We start from the raw sequence: 22,884 nt of genomic DNA on the forward strand, positions 1-22,884 counted from the left end.
GAGCTGGAGGGAAGCCTCCCACAGCTTCGCTTGCCGGTGCCAGCAGCAGTGCCGCTGGGATGCCAGACCAAGCCGGGGTTCCTGGGGGGATGCAGGTCTCTGTGGAGTTGTCTTACCTCTGCTGTGGGGTGGCAGGAGGCTTTATGGGGCTGTAGGGACCATGCTGGGTGGGAGGTTCAGCTCTGTGGTCTCGTCACACTGCAGCATTGCCAGGTCCTGTTGCAGCCACAGAGCTTGGTTGGCAGCTGGGTGATGCTCGAGTAGGAACAGGGACTTTGCAGGGGCTTTTCTGCTCTTTAATGATGCTTAGACAGGAAACCTGCAAGAAGAAATGGGTGCAAGCTGGAGCAGAGGAACTTCTCTGAGGGTGAGGGAGCCCTGGGACAGGCTGCCCAGAGAGGTTGCGGAGTCTCCCTCTCTGGAGACATTCAGAACTGCCTGGATGAGTTCCTGGGTGATCCTGCTCTGGCAGGGGGGTTGGACTTGGACAATCTTTCGAGGTCCCTTCCAACCCCGAACGCTCTGTGATTCTGCGTACCACAGCCAGCGATTTCCGATCACAAAGTCAGTCCTGCACAGGGGGTGCCAGGAAGTGGCATGAGGACAAGTCCTTGGCTGGTTGGTTGATATGCCAGGCTGAGTGCCACGTGCTGGGACAGTGAGGCTGTTATCAGTTGGAAGGGCTTTGTGGGGCCAAGTTACATATGGGTAGACATGCTAATACTTTGCTCCCTGTTGCAGACGTGGGGACTGCATCCGACATGAGGACAGTGTTCCTGGTGCTCCTCCTCTGGGCTGTAGCCTGTGCTCACCCTGTAAGTACCCACCAGACGGGTGCTTGCACCCCAACCCCCAGCTGTGTTGCCTAACCCAGGCGCACCGATCACTGATCCGATGTCTCCTGCATGTGTTTAGGTGCCCGGCCACGAGCCCGCCCACCCCAGCGTCCAGCAAGAGGTAAGTTGGGGGTCCCCAGCCCCACACATGGCAGCCATTCAGCCCCAGTCCAGGATGGGGGAGCCCACCCTGGGCCCTCATCCCTGGTACTGGGGTAAGAGCTGCTGCTTCTGCAGGTCTGAGCTTTGCCTGGCTGCTCAATCTTTTCCGGCTGCTTGGTTTGCCCTCATTTCACCTCTCTTCCCTGTGTGAGTTCCCAGCTCACCTAACGCATCCTGCTGCATTGGTCCTGAACAAGGAGCTTCTGTGCCCTGGGCCATCACAGTTTGGGCTTTTCTGGGTTGTCTGGTGGCTTCTTTTTAGGGTTTTCAGTTGCAAGCAGTGGAGAAGGGTTGAGCACTTGCATGGCTTGGGAGAGGCGTATCACCCCACAGCAGTAAACATGCAGTGGTATTTAAAGTCATGTTTTGCCTCCAGGACACAAGAAGTGAAGATTACATCAACAAGCTGGGTGGTGGAGATGGCAGATACCCTCCTCCCAGTGCAGAGAGGGGGGATAATGCCCTCACTGGGGACCAGGCAGGTGGTAACGCCGTGGTTGAGGAGCATGGTGGCCGAGACAAGGGAAGCAACATTGGAGAGGCTCAGCATCTGAACTGGATGGATCACAAGGACATGAGTGTCCGGGATGGGAACAGCCTTGGTTTCCTGGTGAGTGAGTTTTGAGGGGTGTTTTGCTCTTGTCGGGAAATCTGATGCCGGTCAGGGGTGAGCTGAGGGGTGCTGTTGGTGCCTGTGACCCACAAACCTTTGCATTCATCTCCATTTGTCACCTCCACAGGAGGGGGACGCACGCGATGATGGTGACAACGAAGCACACCATGGCACTGGAGGCAACGGGCTTCCCTTCCGTGACGGGGGGCTCCTGGATGAGGAGGACGAGAGCGGGGATGACACCTTCGAGGAGAATGGGGAAGAGGCAGAGGGTGAAGGTCCTACTTACGTGGCTGGTGCTGATGGGGAAGGTGGACACGGCTATGACGTTGGCCGTGGAGACGCCGGGGCTGGCGGACGGCACAGCGACAGCAGCAGCAGCAGCAGCAGTGAGAGCGTCGGGGTGGAGCACAGGCGGTACAGGAACTACGAGCGGACCTACAGGTGGGGAGGGGGCAGCAGCAGCAGCCAGGAGGAGGAGGAAGAAGAGGAGACATACAACTTTGAGGATGAAGCCATGCAGGGCGATGACCCCTCTGTCTTCGATGGCCCAGGCAGCAGCTACAAGGGGCACCGCACTGGTCCCCGTGCTGCGAGGAGCAGCCGAGAAAGCAGACAGGGAGCTGGCTCCCACCATTGGGAGGAGGGCGACAGCAGGTCCCCAGAGGTGGGGGACACTGACTCAGAAGAAGACAGCCCATCCGTGGAGGACAATAGTCAGTCTGAAGAGGTTGTTGCCAGCCCATCAGAGGAAGACAGCACCAGCCGCTCCAGGGAGGATGGAGAGGACAGCCCGTCTAGGGAGGACGAGGACAGCAAGTCCCAGGAGGACACTGCTGATCAGTCAGATGAAGAGCCAGGGGAGTCCCCGGAGGACAACTCCCAGGAGGTGGTGAGCACGTCAAGGTCCCGGGAAGTGCAAGAGGACCAGGAGTCTGCTGAGGACAGGAGTGCGCCATCCACACCTGACAGCGAGTCCAGGGAGGACGAGGGTGACCAGAGCAAGTCCAGGGAAGATGATGGTGAGCAGAGCCAGTCCCCAGAGGACTCTGCGGAAGAGTCAAAGGAGGATGAGGATGACTCCGACTCTCACGGGGATGTGCCGAGTACATCAGCCGAGAGCCAGAGCGCATCCCCAGAGGATGCTACCAGCCAAGAGGACAATGCAGGAGAGGACAGCAGCTCCCCAGAGAGCAACGACAGCGAGTCTCAGGAGGATGATGCTGAGGAGAGCCACTCCCAAGAGGATGCCACCCGTGAATCCAGCAGCCATGGGGACAACAGCTCACCACAGAGCCTGGAGAGCGGGAGCCGCAAACGGCGGCCGGGTGCCTACCGTAACAAGCCCGCTGCTGACTACGATGACAACGACTGCCAGGACGGGTACTGACACGTGCCCCACGGCCGTGCTGGTCCCGGGGGTTACGGGGTGGGGGGGGAGGAAGGGGTTTAATTTATTTGCAATATAGCCTGGTTGACTTCTTCCTGAGAAGATGCTGTGGATAAAATGGAGGTGGGTCTGCCAGGGCTCAACCTCGAAGCGGGAGGTGACAATCAGACACAGGGAAAGCTCCAAAGCTGTTTCCTGTATCAAACCAGAGCACGGCCAAGAGCACGGAGTGCCCTCTCCTGCTCACCACGGGGTGCTTGACACCCCAGGACCTGCTCCTGGGCACGCTGGGTGGGAAAGTCCCTACGTTCACCCCTCATATTTCCCAACCACTGCCCTCAAAGTGCCGGCCCAGCCTCCACAGAAGCTTTCTGTTGGGCCCCATCCTGCCTGTAAGGAAGAGAATCTACAGCCAGCATGGCCCCGTGACCCCACGGGCTCTGCGCTCTGTGAAGTACCACTTTCAGGATGGGGTATGTGTAATATTTTGTAAGAAATGTACAGAACCCTTTGTACTGTTCTCTTTTTGCACTTGTACTTCAAAGCTGCATTGTACCCTCTTGATTTCCTTAATTACCCAATTAAAACCATCGGACTTCGCGGTGGCATGGACAGAGGTGATGCTCATTTTCTCCCCTGGGGCAGCTAGGTGCTGTAATTTGGGGTCACCCTGGGGTGGGGGTAAAAGCTGTTTGCAGTGTGCGGGGAGAAGGGTGGGAAGCAGAGGCTCAGGGGTGCTCCCAGGCACCCCAAGGGCTGCACCTGCCACTTGGTGATCCAGTAGCGGGGTGGAAGAGCTGGCTAATAACCCACTGCTGAGCTGGGGCAGGGGGGTTTCATTTTATTATGGCAGCACAAGGGTTGTTCTGCTCTTCCTCAGGGGCTGGGAGGGAGATACCCCAGGGCACAGGGGCTGTCCTGGGTCACTGGGGGCCCACAGTGGCCCCAGGTGCCAGGTCCCCTGCTCTGTTGCAGGGAAAAAGGGGTTATCCTGGGCTGGCAGATCACGGGTAGAGCCTCTTTTACTCACTGTGCCTCTTATTTTTCTACTAACAAGTAAAAATCCTGCCTGTGCCCTTCTTGTTGGGATGCGTCTGATGAGCTGTGCAGTGCGGGTGTCAGTGCAAGGGGATGTTCAGTGCAAGGGGATGCTCGGTGCTCTGCACAAGGGGATGCTAAGCACAAGGGGATGCTCAGTGCAAGGGGATGCTCTGCACAAGGGGATGCTTGGCACAAAGGGATGCTTGGTGCAAGGGGATAGTCAGTGTAAGGGGATATTCAGTGCAAAGGGATAGGCAGTTGAAGGGGATACTCGGCGCAAGTGGATGTTCGGCGCGAGGGGCTGCTCAGCACAAGAGGATGCTCTGCACAAGGGGATGCTCGGTGCAGGGGGATGCTCGGTGCAAGGGGGTGCTTGGTGCAGGTGGATGCTTGGTGCAGGGGGATGCTAGGCACATGGGGATGCTCTGCACAAGGGGATGCTCGGCACAAGGGGATGCTCGGCACAAGGGGATGCTCAGTGCAGGGGGATGCTCTGCACAAGAGGATGCTCGGCGCCTTTCCGGCTGCCATTGCTGGGCATTGCAATACCAAATTCAATCACCAGTAAAAACTATCCTACATTTTTTTTTTGCTACTGAAAACTACCCTTAATGTGTAGGCTCTTCCATCACTATAAAAGCCGGAGATGAACAGTTGGTGGGGTTTATGGTTTAAATTTTCACCCTGGTGTAAGCTTTTTCTACTTCTGTACGAGTTCATGTGCCACTCCCCACACTGCTGCCGAGCTGGCAGCGAGGTTCTCCCTCCTCCCTGCCCCATCCACCCCTTTGCTCCCTGCTTTTCACAGCAGATACCTCAGCTGTGACTTGCCCCTTATTTTTTTAGACCCTTTGGCTGCATGAGGAGCTGGGGAAGCTGTGATGTACCGATGCCCGTCAGGATCATAGGTACCAAAACACTGGTGTGAGGCCCCATCGTGGGGGTGGAAGCCAGGAAGCACCGGTCCAGCTGCAGAGCTGAGGAGCAAGAAGAGCTGGGTAGCAGCTTGGGTTTGGAACTGCAGTAATAATGGGCTCGCTGCTGTGAGCTCTGCTGTGTCCAGTGAGTGGTGCTGCCGCTCCGGCAGCGGGGATGTTTCTGATGCCAGCTCTGCCGCATCGCATCCCCGGGGCCATTGGAGGTGTCTGCGTGGAGATAACTGGTGGGGATGTTGGACTGGGAAGGAGGTTGTTTTTTTGGGGTCCCTCCAGGAAAGCGTGGGATGTCCCACAGCTCCATGGTGAGCCCGTGGCTGAGGTGTCACAACCCTCTGTGAGACCTCATCCTTAGGCGAGTGATGTCATGTGTGCACGCACAGCCCTTTCAAGTGTGGGATGATTTGGCTTTAGCTGGAGTGGGATGGTTACCCCAACACGCTGCCCCTGCACGTGGGTCCCCTTGTCGTCCCTTCCCAGTGACTTGCTGCAGCTGCACATATGTCCCAGACAGCAACACCCAAAATTCGCCTCCCGCTGCCTGGCTGCTCCCCAAAGGCTGGGGAGCGTGTGCCAGAGCTGGCTGCTGCCTGCTGGGACAGCTTCCCACAGCACTGTCCCTCCCGAGCGTCATGGGGAGGAGGGGGATGGACCCACGGACAGCTCAGCCCTTCCCTGGGAAAACCTCCCTTCTGGAAGCAGGGAGGGAGCTGCTCACGTTGGCTCCATGCAGGGATGTGCCCAGCACCTGGCAGCACGTGTCTGTGAGGACAGTCAGGTTTTGGGGGACACTGGTGGCACCAGGTTGTCCCCATCAAACGCTGATCACCCATGTACGAGCAGGGTCACCCCACATGCCGTCCAGAGGGGCTCAAGGGTGAGCAGTGCTTCACAAGGGGTCAGGTTTTGGGTGGGAAGAGACAGCCTGGCCAAAAAGATGCTTGCTTGGAGGATTTCAAGGCATTTTTAGCAGCAGCTCGTGGGTTTGGGTTTTGCAGCGTGTGCCTGTGTGTGGTGAGCATCCAAGGGGAGTGTCCTAGGGGCATCCAAGGGGAGTGTCCTGGGAGCATCCAAGGGGAGTGTCCTGGGAGCATCCAAGAGCTCTCTCCTCTTGGACAAGCAGCCAAAGCAGCCCAGAAGGTCGGCTGCGGGCTCCGCTGCGGTTGGAGGTGTTCCTGCCTCCCCTTTCAGGCATGAAGCTGTAACCCAGCTTGCCAGTGGGTTCAGCAAGGATAAAACCCGCCCGTGTCCACGTGTGGGTTCTTCTTACCCACCCAGGCAGCATTTTTTGGGTGTGGGGGGTTGCCAGGAGTGGAGAGCAGTGATTTACCCAGGAATCAGCATTGGGGTTTGAAGCAGGTATTTTTTTGGTCACATTTGGGTTAGTGCCACCACGAGCCTGCAGCATCTTAAAAGAAAAGGTTCTGCTTGTTTGTTTTCTCTTCTATTTTCCTTCCCAAGAAGGAAAAAAAAATAAAATCTATTTTTAATAAGTAACCCATGTGGCCAAAGCGCTGGGAGGCAGCAGCGATGAGCCCAGCTGCAGCAGTTTGACTTGGGGTGTTTATTCACCCCTCTTATTTTCCTGGCTTTGGTGGGAGAAGCGGAGAGACCCTCATGACCCACAGAGCACCTCTCCATCCAGCCCTGGCCAAAGCAGTCTGGGCTTCCCATGACAAGGTGAGCACTCTAGCTGGCTGTGGGGCTTAATTTTGGCTCCAGATTGTCTTTGGGAAAATGGGAATACCTGTGGAAGAAAGAATTTGATGGGATTGTCCCTTCTGTGCTCCCCTGGGATGGGTTTTTGTGAGAGGAACTGCTCCTTGCCAACCATGTGGTGAGGCTGGGAGAGTCTGGTTGCATTTCTGCTCTGTCCTTTTCAGTGGGGAGGAAAAACCTTCAGATGGGATCACTGCTGTCAGTCTGAACAAAAGAAATGTCTTCTGTTAGGTAGAGAAGGACCTGGGGGTGTTGGGGGACTGAACACGAGCCAGCAGTGTGCCTCAGTGGTCAAGAAGGCCAATGGCATCCTGGCTTGTGTCAGAGCCAGCGTGGCCAGTAGGTCTGGGGAGGGGATTGTGCCCCTGGACTGGGCACTGGTGAGGCTGCACCTCGAGTGCTGGGTCCAGTTCTGGGCTCCTCACCATAAGAAGGACATGGAGGTCCTGGAGTGTGTCCAGAGAAGGGCAACCAGGCTGGGGAAGGGGCTGGAGGGCAAATCCTCTGAGGAGCGGCTGAGGGAGCTGGGGGTGTTGAGCCTGGAGAAGAGGAGGCTGAGGGGAGACCTTCTCCCCACCTCCACTGCCCTGCCAGGAGGGTGCAGAGAGGTGGGCGATGGTCTCTTCAGCCAGGGGACAGGAGATGGGACGAGGGGGAATGGCCTCAAGCTGTGCCAGGGCTGGGTCAGCTCAGATGGGAGGGAAAAGTTCTTCCCTGGCAGAGTTGTGGGGCTGTGGCACAGACTGCCCAGGGAGGGGGCTGAGTCCCCACCCCTGGGTGTGTTTAACAGATGGGGAGATGAGGTTCTCGGGGATATGGGTTGTAGAGGATGGGGACAGTTGGACTCAATGATCTCAAAGCTCTTTTCCAACCTGGTGATTCTGTGAAGTTTTTTGGGGGTTTCCATCCTGTCTCTGTCCTGTGTCTGTGCTTGAGGGCTCTGAAATGTGGATGGAGACAACAGGCTGGTGCTGGGACCAGTCCCAGTAACTTATCCTAGCTGGTGCATGGTTTCTCCTCCTGAAATAAAGCCCCAACCCAAACCCCCAAGCAAAGAGCCATCAGGAATGGGATGTGCAGATACTGCTCAAGCACACAGGGACCTGGGTGGTGGCGAGTGCTGGGGTTTGGAAAGAGCTGTGACCTTGCCTCAGTGACCTTCTGGTTTTCTGTTCCCCAGGGTTCAGGTGCCTCGAGGTGTCTGTGTCCCAGGGGTACCCACAGCCCGCGCTTCGACAATGTGACTCCCTTTTGTCCTGCATCACATGCTGGGTGCCCCTTCCCCTGCCACCTCATCCTCTCCCCGCTCACTCACAGCATCCTCCTGGCTTTGTTTTCTTTCCTTATATTTTTTTTTCCCTTTACTTATTTTCAGCCCTGAGGTTTCCTTCCAGAATAGCTTCAGGGCGTGGAAATAGGATGGAGCAACCCCAACCACAACCTCGGACCCACAGTGGACCTGGGCAGGACAGGAGCATGGTGCTCTGCTCATCTACCGCCCTGCAAAAATACTAATTAGCTTGGGACGTAGGAGCTGTGCCAGCCTGTGCCAGGCAGGGACACGCTGACCAGGAGGTCTCCAAGGGCTTGGATAGTTACACTGGAGCTGTATGGGTGGTGTGGTTTAACCCCAGCTGAGCACCAGGCATCATTTGGGGTTGGACTCGATGATCTCTGGAGGTCCCTTCCAACCCTTCTGTGAATCATTGGTGGGATGAGGGGAAGAATTGGAAGAGTGGAAGTGAGGAACCTCATGGTTTGAGATGAGAACAGTTTAATGAGTGAAGCAAGTGCACACACAAGCGAAGCAAATCAGGAATTAACTTTTTCCATTGGCAGGCAGGACATCAGCCGTCCCCAGGACAGCAGGGCTCCGTCACGCGTACAGGGTTACACGGGGAGGTGAACGCCATCACTCCAAAGCCCCTCTTCCTTCTTCTTCCCCCATGCTGAGCATGACATCATACGGTATGGAATATGGAATATTGTGTGCAGGTCTGGGCTTCCTGGGTCAGGAAGGACAGGGAGCTACTGGAGAGGGGACAAGAAAGGGCTATGGAAATGCTGAGGGGACTAGAACATCTGGGGTTGTTTACTATGGAGAAGAGGAGGCTGAGGGGAGACCTCATCACTCTCTACAACAACCTAAAAGGTGGCTGTGGTGAGGTGGGGGTTGGACTCTTCTCCCTGGTAGCTGGTGACAGAACAAGGTGAAGCAGCCTGAAGTTGTACCAGGGGAAGTTTAGATTGGATATTAGGAACAATTTCTTTACTAAAAGGGTTGTCATTGGAACTGGCTGCCCAGGGAGGTGGGTGAGTCACTGATCCTGGAGGGGTTTAAAAGAAGAGTAGATGTTGTGCTTGGTGGCATGGTCTAGTGTTGGACCCAGTAAGGCTGGATAGATGGTTGGACTTGATGATCTTGAAGCTCTTGTCCAACCAAAATCATTCTATGATTCTCTCTCTCTTATGAAGAGAGGCTGAGGGACTTGGGACATTTTAGCCTGGAGAAGAGAAGACTGAGGGGGGAACTTGCCAGTGCTGATAAACCCTGGAGGGGTGGGCTCAGGAGGACGGGTCAGTCTGTGTTCAGTGGTGCCCAGGGACAGGACAAGAGGCCATGGGCACAAACTGGTGATGGGCACAATCTGGAGCAGAGGAAGCTCCACCTAACCATGAGGAGGAACTTCTTTCCTGGGAGGGTTGGGGAGTCTGGAGGGGTTCAGAACAAATTTAGATGTGGCACTGGGGGACATGGTTTAGTTGCCATGTTGGCCTTGGCCAGACAGTTGGACTTGATGATCTTGGAGGTGACACCTTAAAGATTTGATGACTCTATGACTCTAAAGGAAACGATTGGCTTTGCATGCACGGGCTCCACGCAGCACGCCTGACTCATCTCAAGGTGCTTCTGAAAGCTGGGGGGTTGCTGCTGTCACCTTTTCTATGTTGTGCTGACCTACACAGGCAAGATCCTTTCATGAGGCTGCCAGGTCCTGTCCTGCCATCTCTGTTCATAACAGACTCCAAATGCTGTTTTGGGGTAAATGGGTGACCACTCCAAGCCCTGCCACCTTGGAGAGCTGGAGCTGTTGCCAAAGCATTCACAGAACCTTGTATAGTCACAGAATTGTAGGGGTCAAGAGCCAATGGGGTCCAGCCCCCTGCCAAAGCAGGGTCCCTAGGACAGGTCACACAGGTTGGTGTCCAGACGGGGCTGGAATCTCTGCAGAGAAGGAGACTCCACACCCCCTGGGCAGCCTGTCCCAGGGCTCCCTCACCCTCACTGGGAAGAAGTTCTTCCCCACATTGGGGTGGAACTTCCCGGGCTCCAACTTGAGGCCATCGGCCCTTGTCCTGTCCCCACAGACACTGAGAAGAGGCTGCCCATGTCCCCCTGTGTGCCACCCTTCAGCTATTGATCCCCATTGATCAGATCCCCTCTCAGGCTGCTTCTCTCCAGGCTGAACAGCCCCAGCTCCCTCAGCCTTTCCTGGCAGGGGAGATGCTCCAGGCCCTTCATCCCCTTCGCAGCCTCCGCTGGACTCTCTCCAGGAGATCCCTGGCTTTTTCATCCCAGGGAGCCCAGCATTGGACACAACACTCCAGGTGAGGCCTGACCAGGGCAGAACAGAGGGGTAGGATCCCCTCCTTTGACCTGCTGGCCACGGTCCTTTTGATGCCCCCCAGGATCCCATTGGCCTTCTCGGCCCCTGGGGCACACTGCTGGCTCATGGCCAACCTGTCACCCACCAGGACATTAAGAGATCACTGCTCCAACCCTGAGATGTGATGCTCTCTGACATTTGTTATGGCTGTCCCAACATGTGTGGCCGAATTCCCTGCCCATGTCCCTGTCATGAGGCAGCCAATGACCTGCCCAGGCAGCACCCACTCCACGGCCCAGGAGCTAAAGATAGGTGCTGGCTGCACAAGGCCCTTCAGCACACGTTAATTATCCTGGTGCTTTTTAGGGATCTTGGGTGAAAGATGCCTTTTTAGAGTCACTTGTCTCCGTTTTTGAGCAGCCTGGAGCAGCTGCCCTTTAATTAGATTAAAAATCACCTCCCGCCAGCACGCTCTGCGCCCCTCGCTGATGACATCGAAGCTCAAAGCCGGGCTCAAAGCCACACTGCTCTGCCGTGTGGGGCAGCCTGGGAAGGCCTGGGCAGTGGGAAATGTGGGGGGGTGGTCTCTGTCTTGGCCCCCCCCAGCACCCCCAGCAGAGCAGCTGCTTCAGCCACCCCAGCCACAGCGGTCCCTCAGGATGCTGGTGGCTCTCTTTACTGGAGGCCACTGCGTTGGCACTGGAAAACTGCATGGCTGCCTTTTCCTTTTCCATTTTCCTTTTCCTTCCCCCCTTTCCTTTTCCTTTTTTCTTTTCCTTTTCCTTTTTTCTTTTCCTTTTCCTTTTTCCTTTTTATACTTTTAATTTTCCTTTTCAGTTTTCCTTTTAATTTCCAGGGGTTTTTTTTCTTTTTCCTTCCCCTTTTTCCTTCTTCAATTTTCCTTCTTCCTTTTTTCTTTTTCATTTTTCCTCTCATTTTCCTTTTCAGTTTTCCTTTTCCTTCTTTTTCCTTTTTTCCTTTTCCTTTCCTTTTTATTTTTCTCTTTCCTCTTTTTTCCTCTTTTTGCTATCTTTCTTCTCTTTTGCATTTCCTTTCCAATTTTTCCTCTGTTTTTCTCTTCTCCTTTTTAAAAATTTTCTTCCCTTTTTTCTTTAATCTTTCCTTTTGTTTTGTTTTCTCTTTTGCTTTCTTTCTTCTTCCCCCCCCCCCTTCTTTTTTTGGTGTGTGTGCATTTTCCTGGCCGAGGCGCCAGCCCAAAGCCACAGCCAGCTCCAGGCCTCCCTTGTAATTACGTGTCCTCTCAGTGCCACAGCTGGCTTTGAAGCCCGTGGGACAGGCACAGCTCAGCCCCTCCAGCATGCTGCCCGATGTGGTGCAGGGCTGCTGGACCCCAGGGGGGCTGCAAGGGACCTCTCCCTCCTTGAAAGCATGTGATGTGCACAGAGAAATGGCTGCAAGCTGAACGAGGGCAGGGTTAGGTTAGATGTGAGGAAGGAATTCTTTACTCTGAGGGTGGGGAGGCCCTGGCACAGGGTGCCCAGAGAGGCTGTGGGAGCCCCTGGAGCCCTGGCAGGGCTCAAGGCCAGGTTGGATGGGGCTTTGGGCAGCCTGGGCTGGTGGAGGGTGTCCTTGCCCATGGCAGGGGGTGGGACTAGATGAGCTTTGAGGTCCCTTCGAACCCAAACTGGTCTGGGATTCTATGATTCTCTGTGTTAGCAACTCCTGGTGACCATAGAACCATAGAATCACCATCATGGTTGGACAAAAACCTTCAAGATCATCAATGGACTCGATGATCTTAAAGGTCTTTTCCAACCTAGTGACTCTGTGAAGTCCAGCAATCAGCCCTACACCACCGTAACCTCTAAACCATGTCCTAAAGCACCATATCCACCTGTTCCTTGAACCCCTCCAGAGGTGCTGATTCCACCACTTCCCTGGGCAGCCTGTCCCACCACTCTTTCAGTGGAGAAATCTCTCCTAATATCCAATCTGAACCTCTCCTGGTGCAACGTGAACCCATTCCCTCTTGTCCTGTCACTAGTTGTTAGTGAGAAGAGACCAACACCTGCCAACATACCTGTTGAGGTGGTGGTGACAAAACAACAACAACAAAAGCTTTGTCCTCCTGGCCCTAACCTGGGAATCAGGCTAACTGGAAATCCATTGCTTCCTGATCAAAATCAGGCTCCAAACTGGGCTCCCCTGGCTGTGGGTGAGGCTTTTGGCAAGTGCAGCCCCTGGTTTTGAGCAGAAACATTGAACGCTCAGGTAAAGTGGATGTTCCTGCCCTGAATAGCCATAGCTTTATCAGCAGCTGACCTGTGCCTCATGGTCCCCCATGGAAGGCTTCCACCTTCCCGCCCCTGAACGGGAGCGTCGCAGAAGCCACCAGGGGCTTTTGCTGAGGACTGCAAGAAGGATCTGGGAAGGAGGGAACTGAGTTGTGCTGGAGAGCTGGACAGCTGGGATCCCAGGAGGAAATGATACAGATAGGGAAAGGGTGTCCCTGCATGCCCCCATCCCCTGCTACCACAGAACCTGCTGAGCTTTGGGTGGCCACGAGGGTGAGGCTTTTGCTTCTATTTTTGTTTTATTTTATCACAGAATCACAGAACATTAGGAGCTGGAAGGGACCTGGAAAGATCATCCAGTCCAACCCCCCTGCCAGAGCAGGATCACCCAGACTAAATCCCACAGGGACACATCCAGGTGGGTTTGAATGTCTCCAGAGAAGGAGACTCCCCAACCTCTCTGGGCAACCTGTCCCAGGGTTCCCTCACCGGGAAAATGTTCCTCCTGACATTCCCATGGAACCTCCTCTGCTCCAGCTGCACCCGCTGCCCCTTGTCCTGTCGCTGCCATCCCTGAGCAGAGCCTGGCTCCAGCCTCCTGACTCTCTCCCTTTACATATTGATAGACATTGATGGGGTCACCCCTCAGTCTCCTCTTCTCCAGGCTAAAGAGGCCCAGCTCCCTCAGCCTCTCCTCATGAGGAAGGGGTTCCACTCCCTCCATCACCTTGGTGGCCCTGGCTGGGCTCTTTCCAGGAGTTCTATGTCCTTCTGGAACTGAGGGGCCCAGAACTGGACACAAGGGTCTCACCAGGGCAGAGCAGGGGGGGAGAAGGACCTCTCATGACTTCCTAACCCTTCTCATACCCCCCAGGATGCCATTGGCCTTCTTAGCCATGAGGGCACACTGCTGGCTCATGGTGATCCTGCTGTCCCCCAGGTCCCTCTCACCTACACTGCTCCCCAACAGCCCAGTCCCCAGCTTACAGTGGTACCTGGGGTTGTTCTCCCCAGACGCCAGACCCTCCACTCACCCCAGGCAGTCCTCCCACTGTGCTGGGGATGTGTCCATCCAGAGCCAGATTTCAGCCAGGGGAACACCTGGTTTTGGGAACAAAGATGCGTTCTGTAGCATCACTGGGGCTCCCAAAGGATGACTGGGAATACCTGTATCTGAGTCCCCTTTTCTGCTGTCTCTCCTCCACAGCCACAGGCTTGGCTTCAGCCTCTTTCAATCCAGCAGCAATGCCCAAGTGACCGTGGGCCTCTGAGGTTGGTCTTTTTTGTCTTCTCAAAAAAAAAAACAATGACAGAATTTCCCAAAAAAGGGAGGTAACCACCCCCCTCCCCCCAAGAGAACAGATTTCCCAATATTTATTTTAATTCCAACCCAGAGGGTTATTATACCCTCCAGCCCTCAGAGCCCAGACCCACAATTAAGCGGCGCGGTGCAAACCTCCCCAGGGTTTGGCAGCAGCTGGGGGTGCTATGTTTGTGCACCAAATCTGCCAGCATTGAAGTTTGGGGGTTTTCTGGCGTACGCTGGTGGGCTGGCATCACTCTGGGTAGGGCGGTGACTGGTTTTGGGGAGGGGGGGGGGGAGGGGGCAAAAATAGACCTTATATCCCGGCAGGGCTGGAGTGGGAGGAAATCTCTGCTTGCTGACTCGGCCGGTAGCCGTCGGTGCTGTGTCTGGGTAAGGTTGTTCCTGCTTTTCCCAGCTGGGTTGTGCATTGCTGGGGCTTTGTTTTTTTTCCATGGGGATGGGGAGGTTCAGCTTGTTGGCAGGGTGGGATGGGGTTTTTAAGCCTTCTCTTGGGGCTCTTCGTGAGACTGGCAGGTGGAGGGAGTGAGTATCCGGAGCCTCTCCATGTGGCCAGGGAAAAATGCTCATGGTCAGTTGTTTTCTAGCTGGAGTTAAATGAAGATGGGGTGATAACAGCTCCCCCCTCAAAGCTCGGCACAGCTGGTGGTGGGGTTCACCAGAGGAAGGGAAAAGGGAAGGGAAAAGGAAGGTCAGTGGGGCTGAGTGAGTCCGGGGGGATGCAGGCAGCATCCCTCCCCAGGGGGAGGCTGGGGCGCTGCGGGAAGGGTCAGGCACGTTCCTTGCTGGGATCTGGATGGAGAAGGCTTTGGTGCTGGGTGGGGGGACAGCTTTGGACCTGGCCAGAGCCAAATCTCCCCCCCAAGATATGCCCCTGGGGAGTTCCTCATGCCAGCACCTTGCTATTTTTGCAAACGAGAGCCTGTAGAAGCCAATTATGTTCATTTATTTCTTTGCTTGTTTATTTTTCCTCTGTGAAGAATCACACCCAGTGGTGTGATCCCCAGGGGAGGTGGTTGCTTCTTGGACAGAGCCTGAGCAGCTTGCAGGGCTGGGAAGGGGGGTATCCAGCCCTCCCACCGCTCTTCCTGTTGCATCTCCATTGGGGGCTGGTTTTCCCCGCTTGCTCCCAGGGTCTCCAGAGGGGTTGAGTGACCCTACTGAAAGATGATGAAGGGAGGTCAGGCTTTCTCCTCACAGCTCTCCCATGTGGACACAAACACCTCTGTGGTTTGGGGTAGTGATGCTTTCGAGACGAAAATCAAGCCTGGAGAAGAGAAGGCTGCAGCCTTCCCGTCCCTGAAGGAAGCAGAGGAACAGGAGGGGAATCAGCTTGTTCAAGGGCAGAGACTGGCAGGACAAGGGGGATGGAGTGAAGATGAAGGAGGGAAGGGTTAGATGAGATCTTAGGGGGAAGTTCTTTGCAGAAAGAGTGGTGAGGGGCTGGAAGGGGCTGCCCAGAGAGGGGGTGGGTGCCTCATCCGTGGGGGAATTCAAGGCCAGGTTGGATGGGGCCCTGGGCAACCTTGTGTAGCTCCAGGCCTGGAGGTTGGTGTCCCTGCCTGTGGCAGGGGGGTTGGAGCTCTGTGCTCCTTGGGGTCCCTTCCAACCCAGACCAGTCTGGGATTCTGTGATTCTATGATTGTTCTAGAGCAAGCAGCCATGAGGACTGTCCTGGTCTTTGCCTGCCTGGTGGGGATGGCATGTGCCTTCTCGGTGAGTGCCGGGCAGTGGGGGGACCCTCCCCAGTCTTGCTGGGGCCGATGTGGGGCACGTACCCACCCCATCCTTCCCCCCCAGGTCAAGAGCTGGCTGCGGCAGTACAAGTCGGATGACTCCGAAGAAAACGCGGTAGGGTCTCCCCTTCCCCCCAGCCCCACGCAGCGCTGGCCTCAAGGACAAGGACATTTCGGTCCCTCCTGTGCCTGAACCCCCAGACTGATGGGATTTACCCCTCTTCTTCTCCTGGTAGGTGTTCAAGAACAGGCACCGGTATTACCTGTACAGATACGCCTACGCGCATCCCCTGCAGCGACGGTACCAGGTGGGTGTTTTGGAGGGGGTGCCGATGCTCCACCACCCATCACATACAGAGATACCAGCCCAAATATCAGCTGGGGTAGCAATCTGCACCCTCTCTGCCTCTGGGCTGAGATCATCATGCTCATGACACCAGTGGAGACCCATCAGCCTGGCTAGTTTTCCCTCTCCTTAGGGCAGTGACTCATCAGAGGAAGAGGGGGACGGCTCAGAGGAGGAGGAAGAAGGGGTGAGTACAGCAAACCAGAAGCCTTCCAAACAAAGATGGGAACTTGGGAACTCTCTTTAGTTTTGTTCTTGGCTCATCAGCGTTGGTGGCCACTGGCCACCCACAGCCTCGCGCTCTGGATGCGACTGGATTTTCTACTCTGGGCTTTACTATGGTTTTGGGTTGGGATTTTTTTTTCCCCTTTTTTTTTTGATTTTTCCAGAAAGAGGATGGGCAGGGTATGCACCAGACAACCCTGAGACAAACTTTCCAGCTTGCCATTTGCAGTGGCTTGGGAAAGAATGGGATGGCAGAAGCAGGGACACAAACCCATGTTCTATGGGGAAATGCACCTTGGTACCAGCCCGGCTGGTCTCACCGCTCCTGTCTGTCCTGCCCATAGGAGCTTGGGCACTGCTGTGTTTGCAGGAGCCACCCAGGTCCAAAATTAAACCCCGGGGATTACAAAGGTCTCTGAAATAACCCAGAGGTTATTAACCCTGAGACAGGGATCCCACAGGCTCGAAAGCCTATGTGTCAGGTCTAATTGCATCTTTGTTATTTAATTTAATGATTTGAATGTTTAATTTAGGGATATTTTTAACAGGAGGGTAAGCTTGAGCATCTGGTCTTAAAAGACCCTTTGGAGACCCAGCTGGGGTGCAGCATGGGGTGGTCCCCATCCTCCAGATGCCTCTGCAGCCCTGGAACCTCCCGGTGCCCTGTTTACCCCTTTCTGCCTCCTCTGCCTCAATAGAGACTGGTCTCTTCCACCACTGTGATCACTAAGGGATAGATTTGAGTATATCCCTTGGGATGAGACAGCCAAAGGGGGAATTTCATTCCCAAGGAAGAAATTGAGCAATAGGCAGCAATGCAGCTGCCATTTGGGGCTCTGCCTCCTTCGTTTCCAGCCGTGGGAGTGGTGGCTGTTCCCTGGCAGAGATGCTGCGTGCCTTTGCTGGCAGAGGACACCAGATAAACCACAATGGAAAGGTCCCAAGGCCACTTATAGGTGTGCAGAGAGCGCTGTTGCATTGGCTGCTAGATGGGGGATTGAGCAATTTGGTGGCTCCTCTGGCAGAGAGGAGCACAGCCTGGGTTTGCTCCAGCATCAGATGCCCCCATCTTTAAGTGTCCAAGTTGTCCCAAAGCTCTAGAGTGAGTGTCCTTGGTCTTGGCGTGCGAGCAGCGGGATAGCCCAGGGCAGGGCTGGCTGTGCCCCCTGTGCTCCCCACTACTGCTGGGTTCATTCACCAGTGGCAAGGAGCTCCTCCTCCTCCTCCCAGGGGGGGTTGTACCCCCCATTCCTCTGTGGTTGCTCTGCTGGCGTTTTGGATTATTCATTGCCTTTTTTGGGGGGAGGGAGGGGGCTGCAGTGCACCCCACTGAGACATCACCAGGACAGGAACACCCGACTCCAGCCACTTAACTGCATGGCTTTGGGCTGCCGTGCTGCAGCTTCTCCATCGCATCCCAAGGGGAGACCCATGGGAAAGCAGGAAACTCGGAGCAGCACCCCAGTGCTGTGCGGGGATGCTGAGTGCCCCCCTTGCTGCTGGGAGGGCTGCGCTCTGCTCCCACTGCTGACCCCCTGCCCTGTCTTCTCCTTGTCCTTGCAGGAGACATCCCATGCTGGCACTGAGGCAGCTGGCCATCCCACCGGAGCAGCCCCTGGGGACAGCCAGGGTGGGCTGGGAGGAGATGTTGCATCCCCTCAGCAGGTGTAGTTTGGGGGGCCCGGAGGAGAGCATCCATGGGTGATGGTGGTGGTGGTGGGGATGTTCACTGCATGCTTGCTTGCACCCATGGGATGCCCTTCACCCCATTTTGCTTGGGGGTCTGCAGCACAGGGTGCCCACAGCTGGGCATTGACCTGGCAGGAGGGTTGGAAGGGGCACCCCAAAAAGGTGCCAGGCAGGGGGGAGATGCTTGGCTGTGCCCATGCCTGCCCTGTGCCACACGGCATGAAAAGCTGCACCCAGCTAACGCTGCGTTATTCCCCCTGCACAAGTGCCAGGGCTGCCAAGGGTCCCCAAAGGGAGGAAAGGCTGGCAAGGGGGATGACTCCGAAAATGAAGACAGTGATGAGAATGAGGAGGAGGAAGAGGAGGAGGAGGAAGAAGAGGTAGCTGAGAATGAGAATGGCATCAACGGCACAAGCACCAACACCACCAATGGGACAGACAGACCTCACGGCAACGGCACCGCAGTGGCTGAGGAGGGCACTGGCATGGCTGAGGAAGAGGAGGAGGAAGAGGAGGAGGAAGAAGAAGAGGAAGAGGAAGAGGAGGAGGAGGAAACTGAAGCCACCACAGTTGCCAGCACCACCGTGGAAGAGGGGCTGTCCCAGGCGACCACCACAGGAGACGGGGGACCCACGGACGCCACCACAGCCGGGGAGCAATGGGAGTATGAAGTGACAGCTGGGGCCCATGGCCGGGGGGATGAAGGCACCACCGCTGGCAGCTACGGGGAGCAGGACGAGTACGCCCGCGGGGACAGCTACCGGGCCTACGAGGACGAGTACGGTTACTACAAGGGCCACGGCTATGACGTGTATGGCCACGATTACTACTACACCCAGTAGTAATCGGGGTAAGGGGGCGGCCTGGGTGCTGCCCCCCCACCTACCCCATCCCACTCAGGAACCTCGCTGCGGCCGCGGTGCACCAGAGGAGATGCCAGGCAGCTTGGGGTGTGTGCTGCCTCCACCCCAGGCTTTTTTTTCTTTCTTTGTTTTGTATCTTGCAAAGCAAAATGAAATAAAGCAACCAAACTCAGCTCCTTGGGGACAGAAGGTTGGCTCCCAAATTTCCTGGGGTCAGCGGAGCGGCACCGTGCTTATAGTAGGTGCTGAGGGGCTACAGGTGCTCATGCTGCTCAGGGTTAAATCTCTGCACAGAAGGGTGGAGGGACAGAAAGGCTTAACTAGGAAAGCATCCCTAGACTCCCCTCCAAAAATTGGAAGGGCATTTTTAGGGATCACTGCCACATCTCATGTAGGCTTGACGTGAATTTGCAATACGTGGGGGGCAGTAACTTGGCCGTGTCTTCAGCTCCCACAGCCTGACCATGCATCGGGCAATATTAATTAAGGTAATGACTTTAATTTCTCTTTCTGTGCATCCCTAGCTGTAGGTAAATCCCTCCCCCTGTAATGAGAGCTTTGTTTCTGCATCCCTGTGCTGGGCTTGGGGGTCCCACCAAGGCTGAGCACCTCAGCTGTGTTTCAGACACCGAGGGCTTCACATTTCCCCACCACGCAGCTTCGATCCCCGGGGCAAGGTAGGAATGGGGATGCCTGGGGGGATGCCTGGCGTGCCATTCCTGCCCAGGGGAGAGCGGCCCACCTGGGGCTCAGCACCAGGGATGGGGAAGGACCAAATCCTGCTGGGTTCCAATTTAGGAGAAGCCCTCACATGTGGGATCCGACAGGTACCGTGCTGCCCTCATGCTCCTGGAAGGAAAACCCACGTTCAGCTCCAGATGAAACGAGTTTATCGTCCGAAGCTGCTGGCCACTGTACAAAACAGGGTGTCATGGGGTGCTGCCTCCAGGGTGGGCACCCCCGGGGCCAAATCCCCACAGTGGCACCCTCGCAATCAGTGACGGGGACGCACGCAAGAGCCGCATCCCCGGGGGGTTGCCCAAAGACGTCAAGGAACCAGCAGAAACAAAGGGCCCCGGCACTGGTGGCGGCCGGGTCCCACTCCCACGGGGCACCCAGCCTGGCCCCGCGTGCGTCAGCCCCCCCGGGCACCCAGCCAAGGCTCTGCCTCCCTGAGCCAAGGCGCTCTGGGATGCTGCTCCGGGGACCCGTGGGGCAGCACCCACGCCAGCTCCCTGGCTGCGGAGGGACAGGGCGAGTTCCCACTGGCTCCCAGGCTCGCTCCTGCCTGAGGCTGGATGGTTTAAGCACTTCTTGGCATCGGTGTGAGAGCCGTGCGTGCTGCTGGAGGCTGGGGCAGGGCAGGGAGGTGTGTGGGATGGGAGCTGTTGTCACCGTTACCTCAGCGAGCAGCGGAGCCAGGCTGGGCACAGAAGGGGAGCCCCCTGTCTCCCCACCTTGACGTCGGCACAGGCCACCGGCGTATCGCCGAACCTAGAGGGGGGCAGGAGGAGAGGACGTACACGGCGAGCATCCCTGTAGCACCTTCCCACATTAAGGGTGGGCTTGAAGAGACCCGTGCAAGCAGTGTGTGAATAAACTCACATCAGGCTTAGCCCGGGGTGGGGGGGTCAAGTTCAAACCCAAAAAGCAAGTGTTGGGGGAACTACAGTGTGTCAGAGTCTCTCAGCATGGCCAGTGCCGACCCCATGGTGCTGGACATGGCTGTGCCTGCTGCAGGGGCAGGTTATCACCCTTCCTTTTCCATAGCCCCACCAGCTTTCCCATGCTGGTCAGGGTGAGCACTGCACCCCCCCATCCTTATCAATAACCTGGCTGGCTGCATGCCACGCTAAGATCTATGCTAATCATCAGGCAATTTCCCTGTCAGAACAGATATTTATAACCTGCTTTTTCTGTTTATCCAGCCAGGTGGAACATTTGATAGCTGCCTTCCACCGCAAACACATTTTTAGCTGGAAATTACTCTCCCCCCCCCCCCCCCTCCCCCTGGTTATCTGTGGGCACTGCCAGCCCTGACAAATGTCCCTGGGCAGCAGCTGATTGGTTCCACACGCCCCGGGGCCAACTTTAAATTTCAGGAAAGTGGGCTCAGCCACCAGGCTCCATCGCTGGGACCTGCCTCTGACAGCGAAAGGTAACCCTCTTACTGAGCTTTCCTACCCTCGCTCCCCCCCAGCCCTTTGGCTCTGCTCTCCCTGCCCAGGGCATCACCCCCCACGCCGCGGTGGGGATGGGGACGCATCCCAAGCCTCGGGTGTACGCGGCTCTCCAGCCTGCGCTGCTTCGCACTGCTGATCCCTGTGCACAGACCTCCTCCTGATGGTCCCTGATGTAACACTTGGGTGGCTGAAGAATCATCTCCAGGCTGGACCCCTGCACCCAAGCTGGGGTGGAGGATTATCAGCTGACAGGGATGCTCACAGGACATTTTCCCTGCGAGCATCTCCTGCTGTTGAAAATGGCACGTGGGTCCTGTTAAACCGGGCTTAGGACTGTGTGGCTTCAAGCAGCAGCTTCGGTGGTCCTTTATTGGGAACACCCACCTGAGCTGCCAAGGAGGAAGCTCTAACACCCAGCATCAGAGCGCCCACTCAGTGCTGCCTGGCCACACACGTGTCCTCACCTTGCTGCCGCGGGCACGCAGCGAGAGCATCACCTTTCCTACCTGGACTGCAGAGAGGGAGAGTGATGCTACGGGCCTAGGAAAAGCAGGGGGGGTCACTGCTATGGGTATGGGGGGGTTGGGACAGCAGGTTTGGGGTTGCTGCTGACTGGGCTTGTTAGGGACTGCAGGCTTTGAGCAGAAAAACTCCAGTGATTCCTTGCTTTGTGCCCCTGGACCCAGGAGCTGCCCAAGATGCAGACAGCACTCCTGTGCCTGTGCCTGTGCCTGCTCAACACAGCGCTCGCCACACCCGTGAGTACCACTCCCTCTGGACAGCATGGGGTGCCTCCCCCAGTGCATCCCAGCACGCTTTTGGCAGCAGGGACTTAGAACTGTGCTTGCATCTAGCACCCCTGGGGCTTGAGGCGGGGATTTGAGGTGCTGGCTCATGTATTAGCACTGAGGTGCCTGAGCACATCCCTTTAATCCAGCAGTTAGGGCATTGTGCATGGGCCAGGCTGGGTCACTGTGGCTCTTTTCCTTGATTTCTGAGGATGTGGGGTCTGGCAAGAGCTTTTGGCTTGGGAACAGCCACACTGGAACTGCAGGCAGGGAGGTGTGGGGAGGATGCTCATCTCAGGGATGCGGGGAACGGGTCAGAACCTGCAGTTATAGTCAGAAAATGGGAAAGTTAGACAGGTATAACCAAAACAAATAGTAAACTCAGAGAAACAGGATAGTAGTCACTGTTGCCTTGCATCACTGTCACCCAGGATGCTAAATGCACAGCCAGGGTGAAAATCTGTGGGGGGCAGGTGATAAATCAGCAGAGATTTGCTGTATAGTGGTGCAGAAGAGAGTTGGCTAATGCTCCTCTGCATAACTGGGGCTGTAATCCAGCCTTTGACATTGTTCACCATGAATGGAATAAGCTGGGAGTAATTTAATAATCAGGGGGGTGTTTCTGCCCCTCCCAGAGGGGCCTGGGGAGCTCCAGTGGCTCATTTTGCTGAGACCAGAGGGTCCTTTCCATGGGGCTGTCTCCCTCACTGGCACATCATAAATGCCCTGGCATGGCTTGGTGGAGCTCACAGGATGCTCCCACCTCCATGTCTCCCATCTCTGAGGGATGCACTGGCTAATACATACTCCAAAATACCAGGAGAATTGGGAAGCTGGAAGCTTGTGAGCATGCACTGGCATTGCTGCTCAGTTGCCCACTAAGAACTGGGAATCCTCAGCTCCAGGATCCCATTGCAGTCAGTTCCCAGCCATGAGTTGGAGCAGTGTTGGTGTGAGTGGTGGCCCCAGGTATTTAAACTGGGTGGGTGGCCAGCAGCAGGTGTTGGCAGCTGCCTGGATGCTGGTGCAGCATTTGATGCCTTGGTTCTTGCTTGTGTTTTGCTTCCTGTAGGTCCCACCACCGCTGCCTGGAAGAGCTGCTGGGAACTGCATGGGACAGCACCGGGTATGGTCGCCCCCACTTCCCCATCTGGACCCCATGGGGTGCAGG

General features: G+C 56.1%; 2 protein-coding genes across 2 annotated transcripts; both read left to right on the top strand.

Moving 5' to 3' along the window:
• Nucleotides 1-741: 741 nt before the first annotated feature.
• Nucleotides 742-3,001, top strand: DMP1 (dentin matrix acidic phosphoprotein 1; the record flags this gene model as incomplete). The annotated part of the gene is made up of 4 exons (XM_084266938.1): nucleotides 742-815; nucleotides 916-957; nucleotides 1,375-1,608; nucleotides 1,739-3,001. Exons 1-4 carry the CDS (start codon nucleotides 762-764, stop codon nucleotides 2,999-3,001), a joined length of 1,593 nt encoding a protein of 530 aa, XP_084123064.1. The 5' UTR covers nucleotides 742-761.
• A 12,544-nt stretch (nucleotides 3,002-15,545) lies between these two features.
• IBSP (integrin binding sialoprotein) lies at nucleotides 15,546-18,813 on the top strand (the record flags this gene model as incomplete). Its single annotated transcript, XM_084266797.1, has 6 exons — nucleotides 15,546-15,599; nucleotides 15,684-15,734; nucleotides 15,856-15,927; nucleotides 16,099-16,152; nucleotides 17,754-17,855; nucleotides 18,146-18,813. The coding sequence occupies 6 exons, from the start codon at nucleotides 15,546-15,548 to the stop codon at nucleotides 18,719-18,721; spliced, it is 909 nt and encodes a 302-aa protein (XP_084122923.1). The 3' UTR covers nucleotides 18,722-18,813.
• Nucleotides 18,814-22,884: the final 4,071 nt, after the last annotated feature.

This window comes from Gallinula chloropus (genome assembly GCF_964237585.1).
Source record: "Gallinula chloropus genome assembly, chromosome: 7".
Taxonomy (NCBI): domain Eukaryota; kingdom Metazoa; phylum Chordata; class Aves; order Gruiformes; family Rallidae; genus Gallinula; species Gallinula chloropus.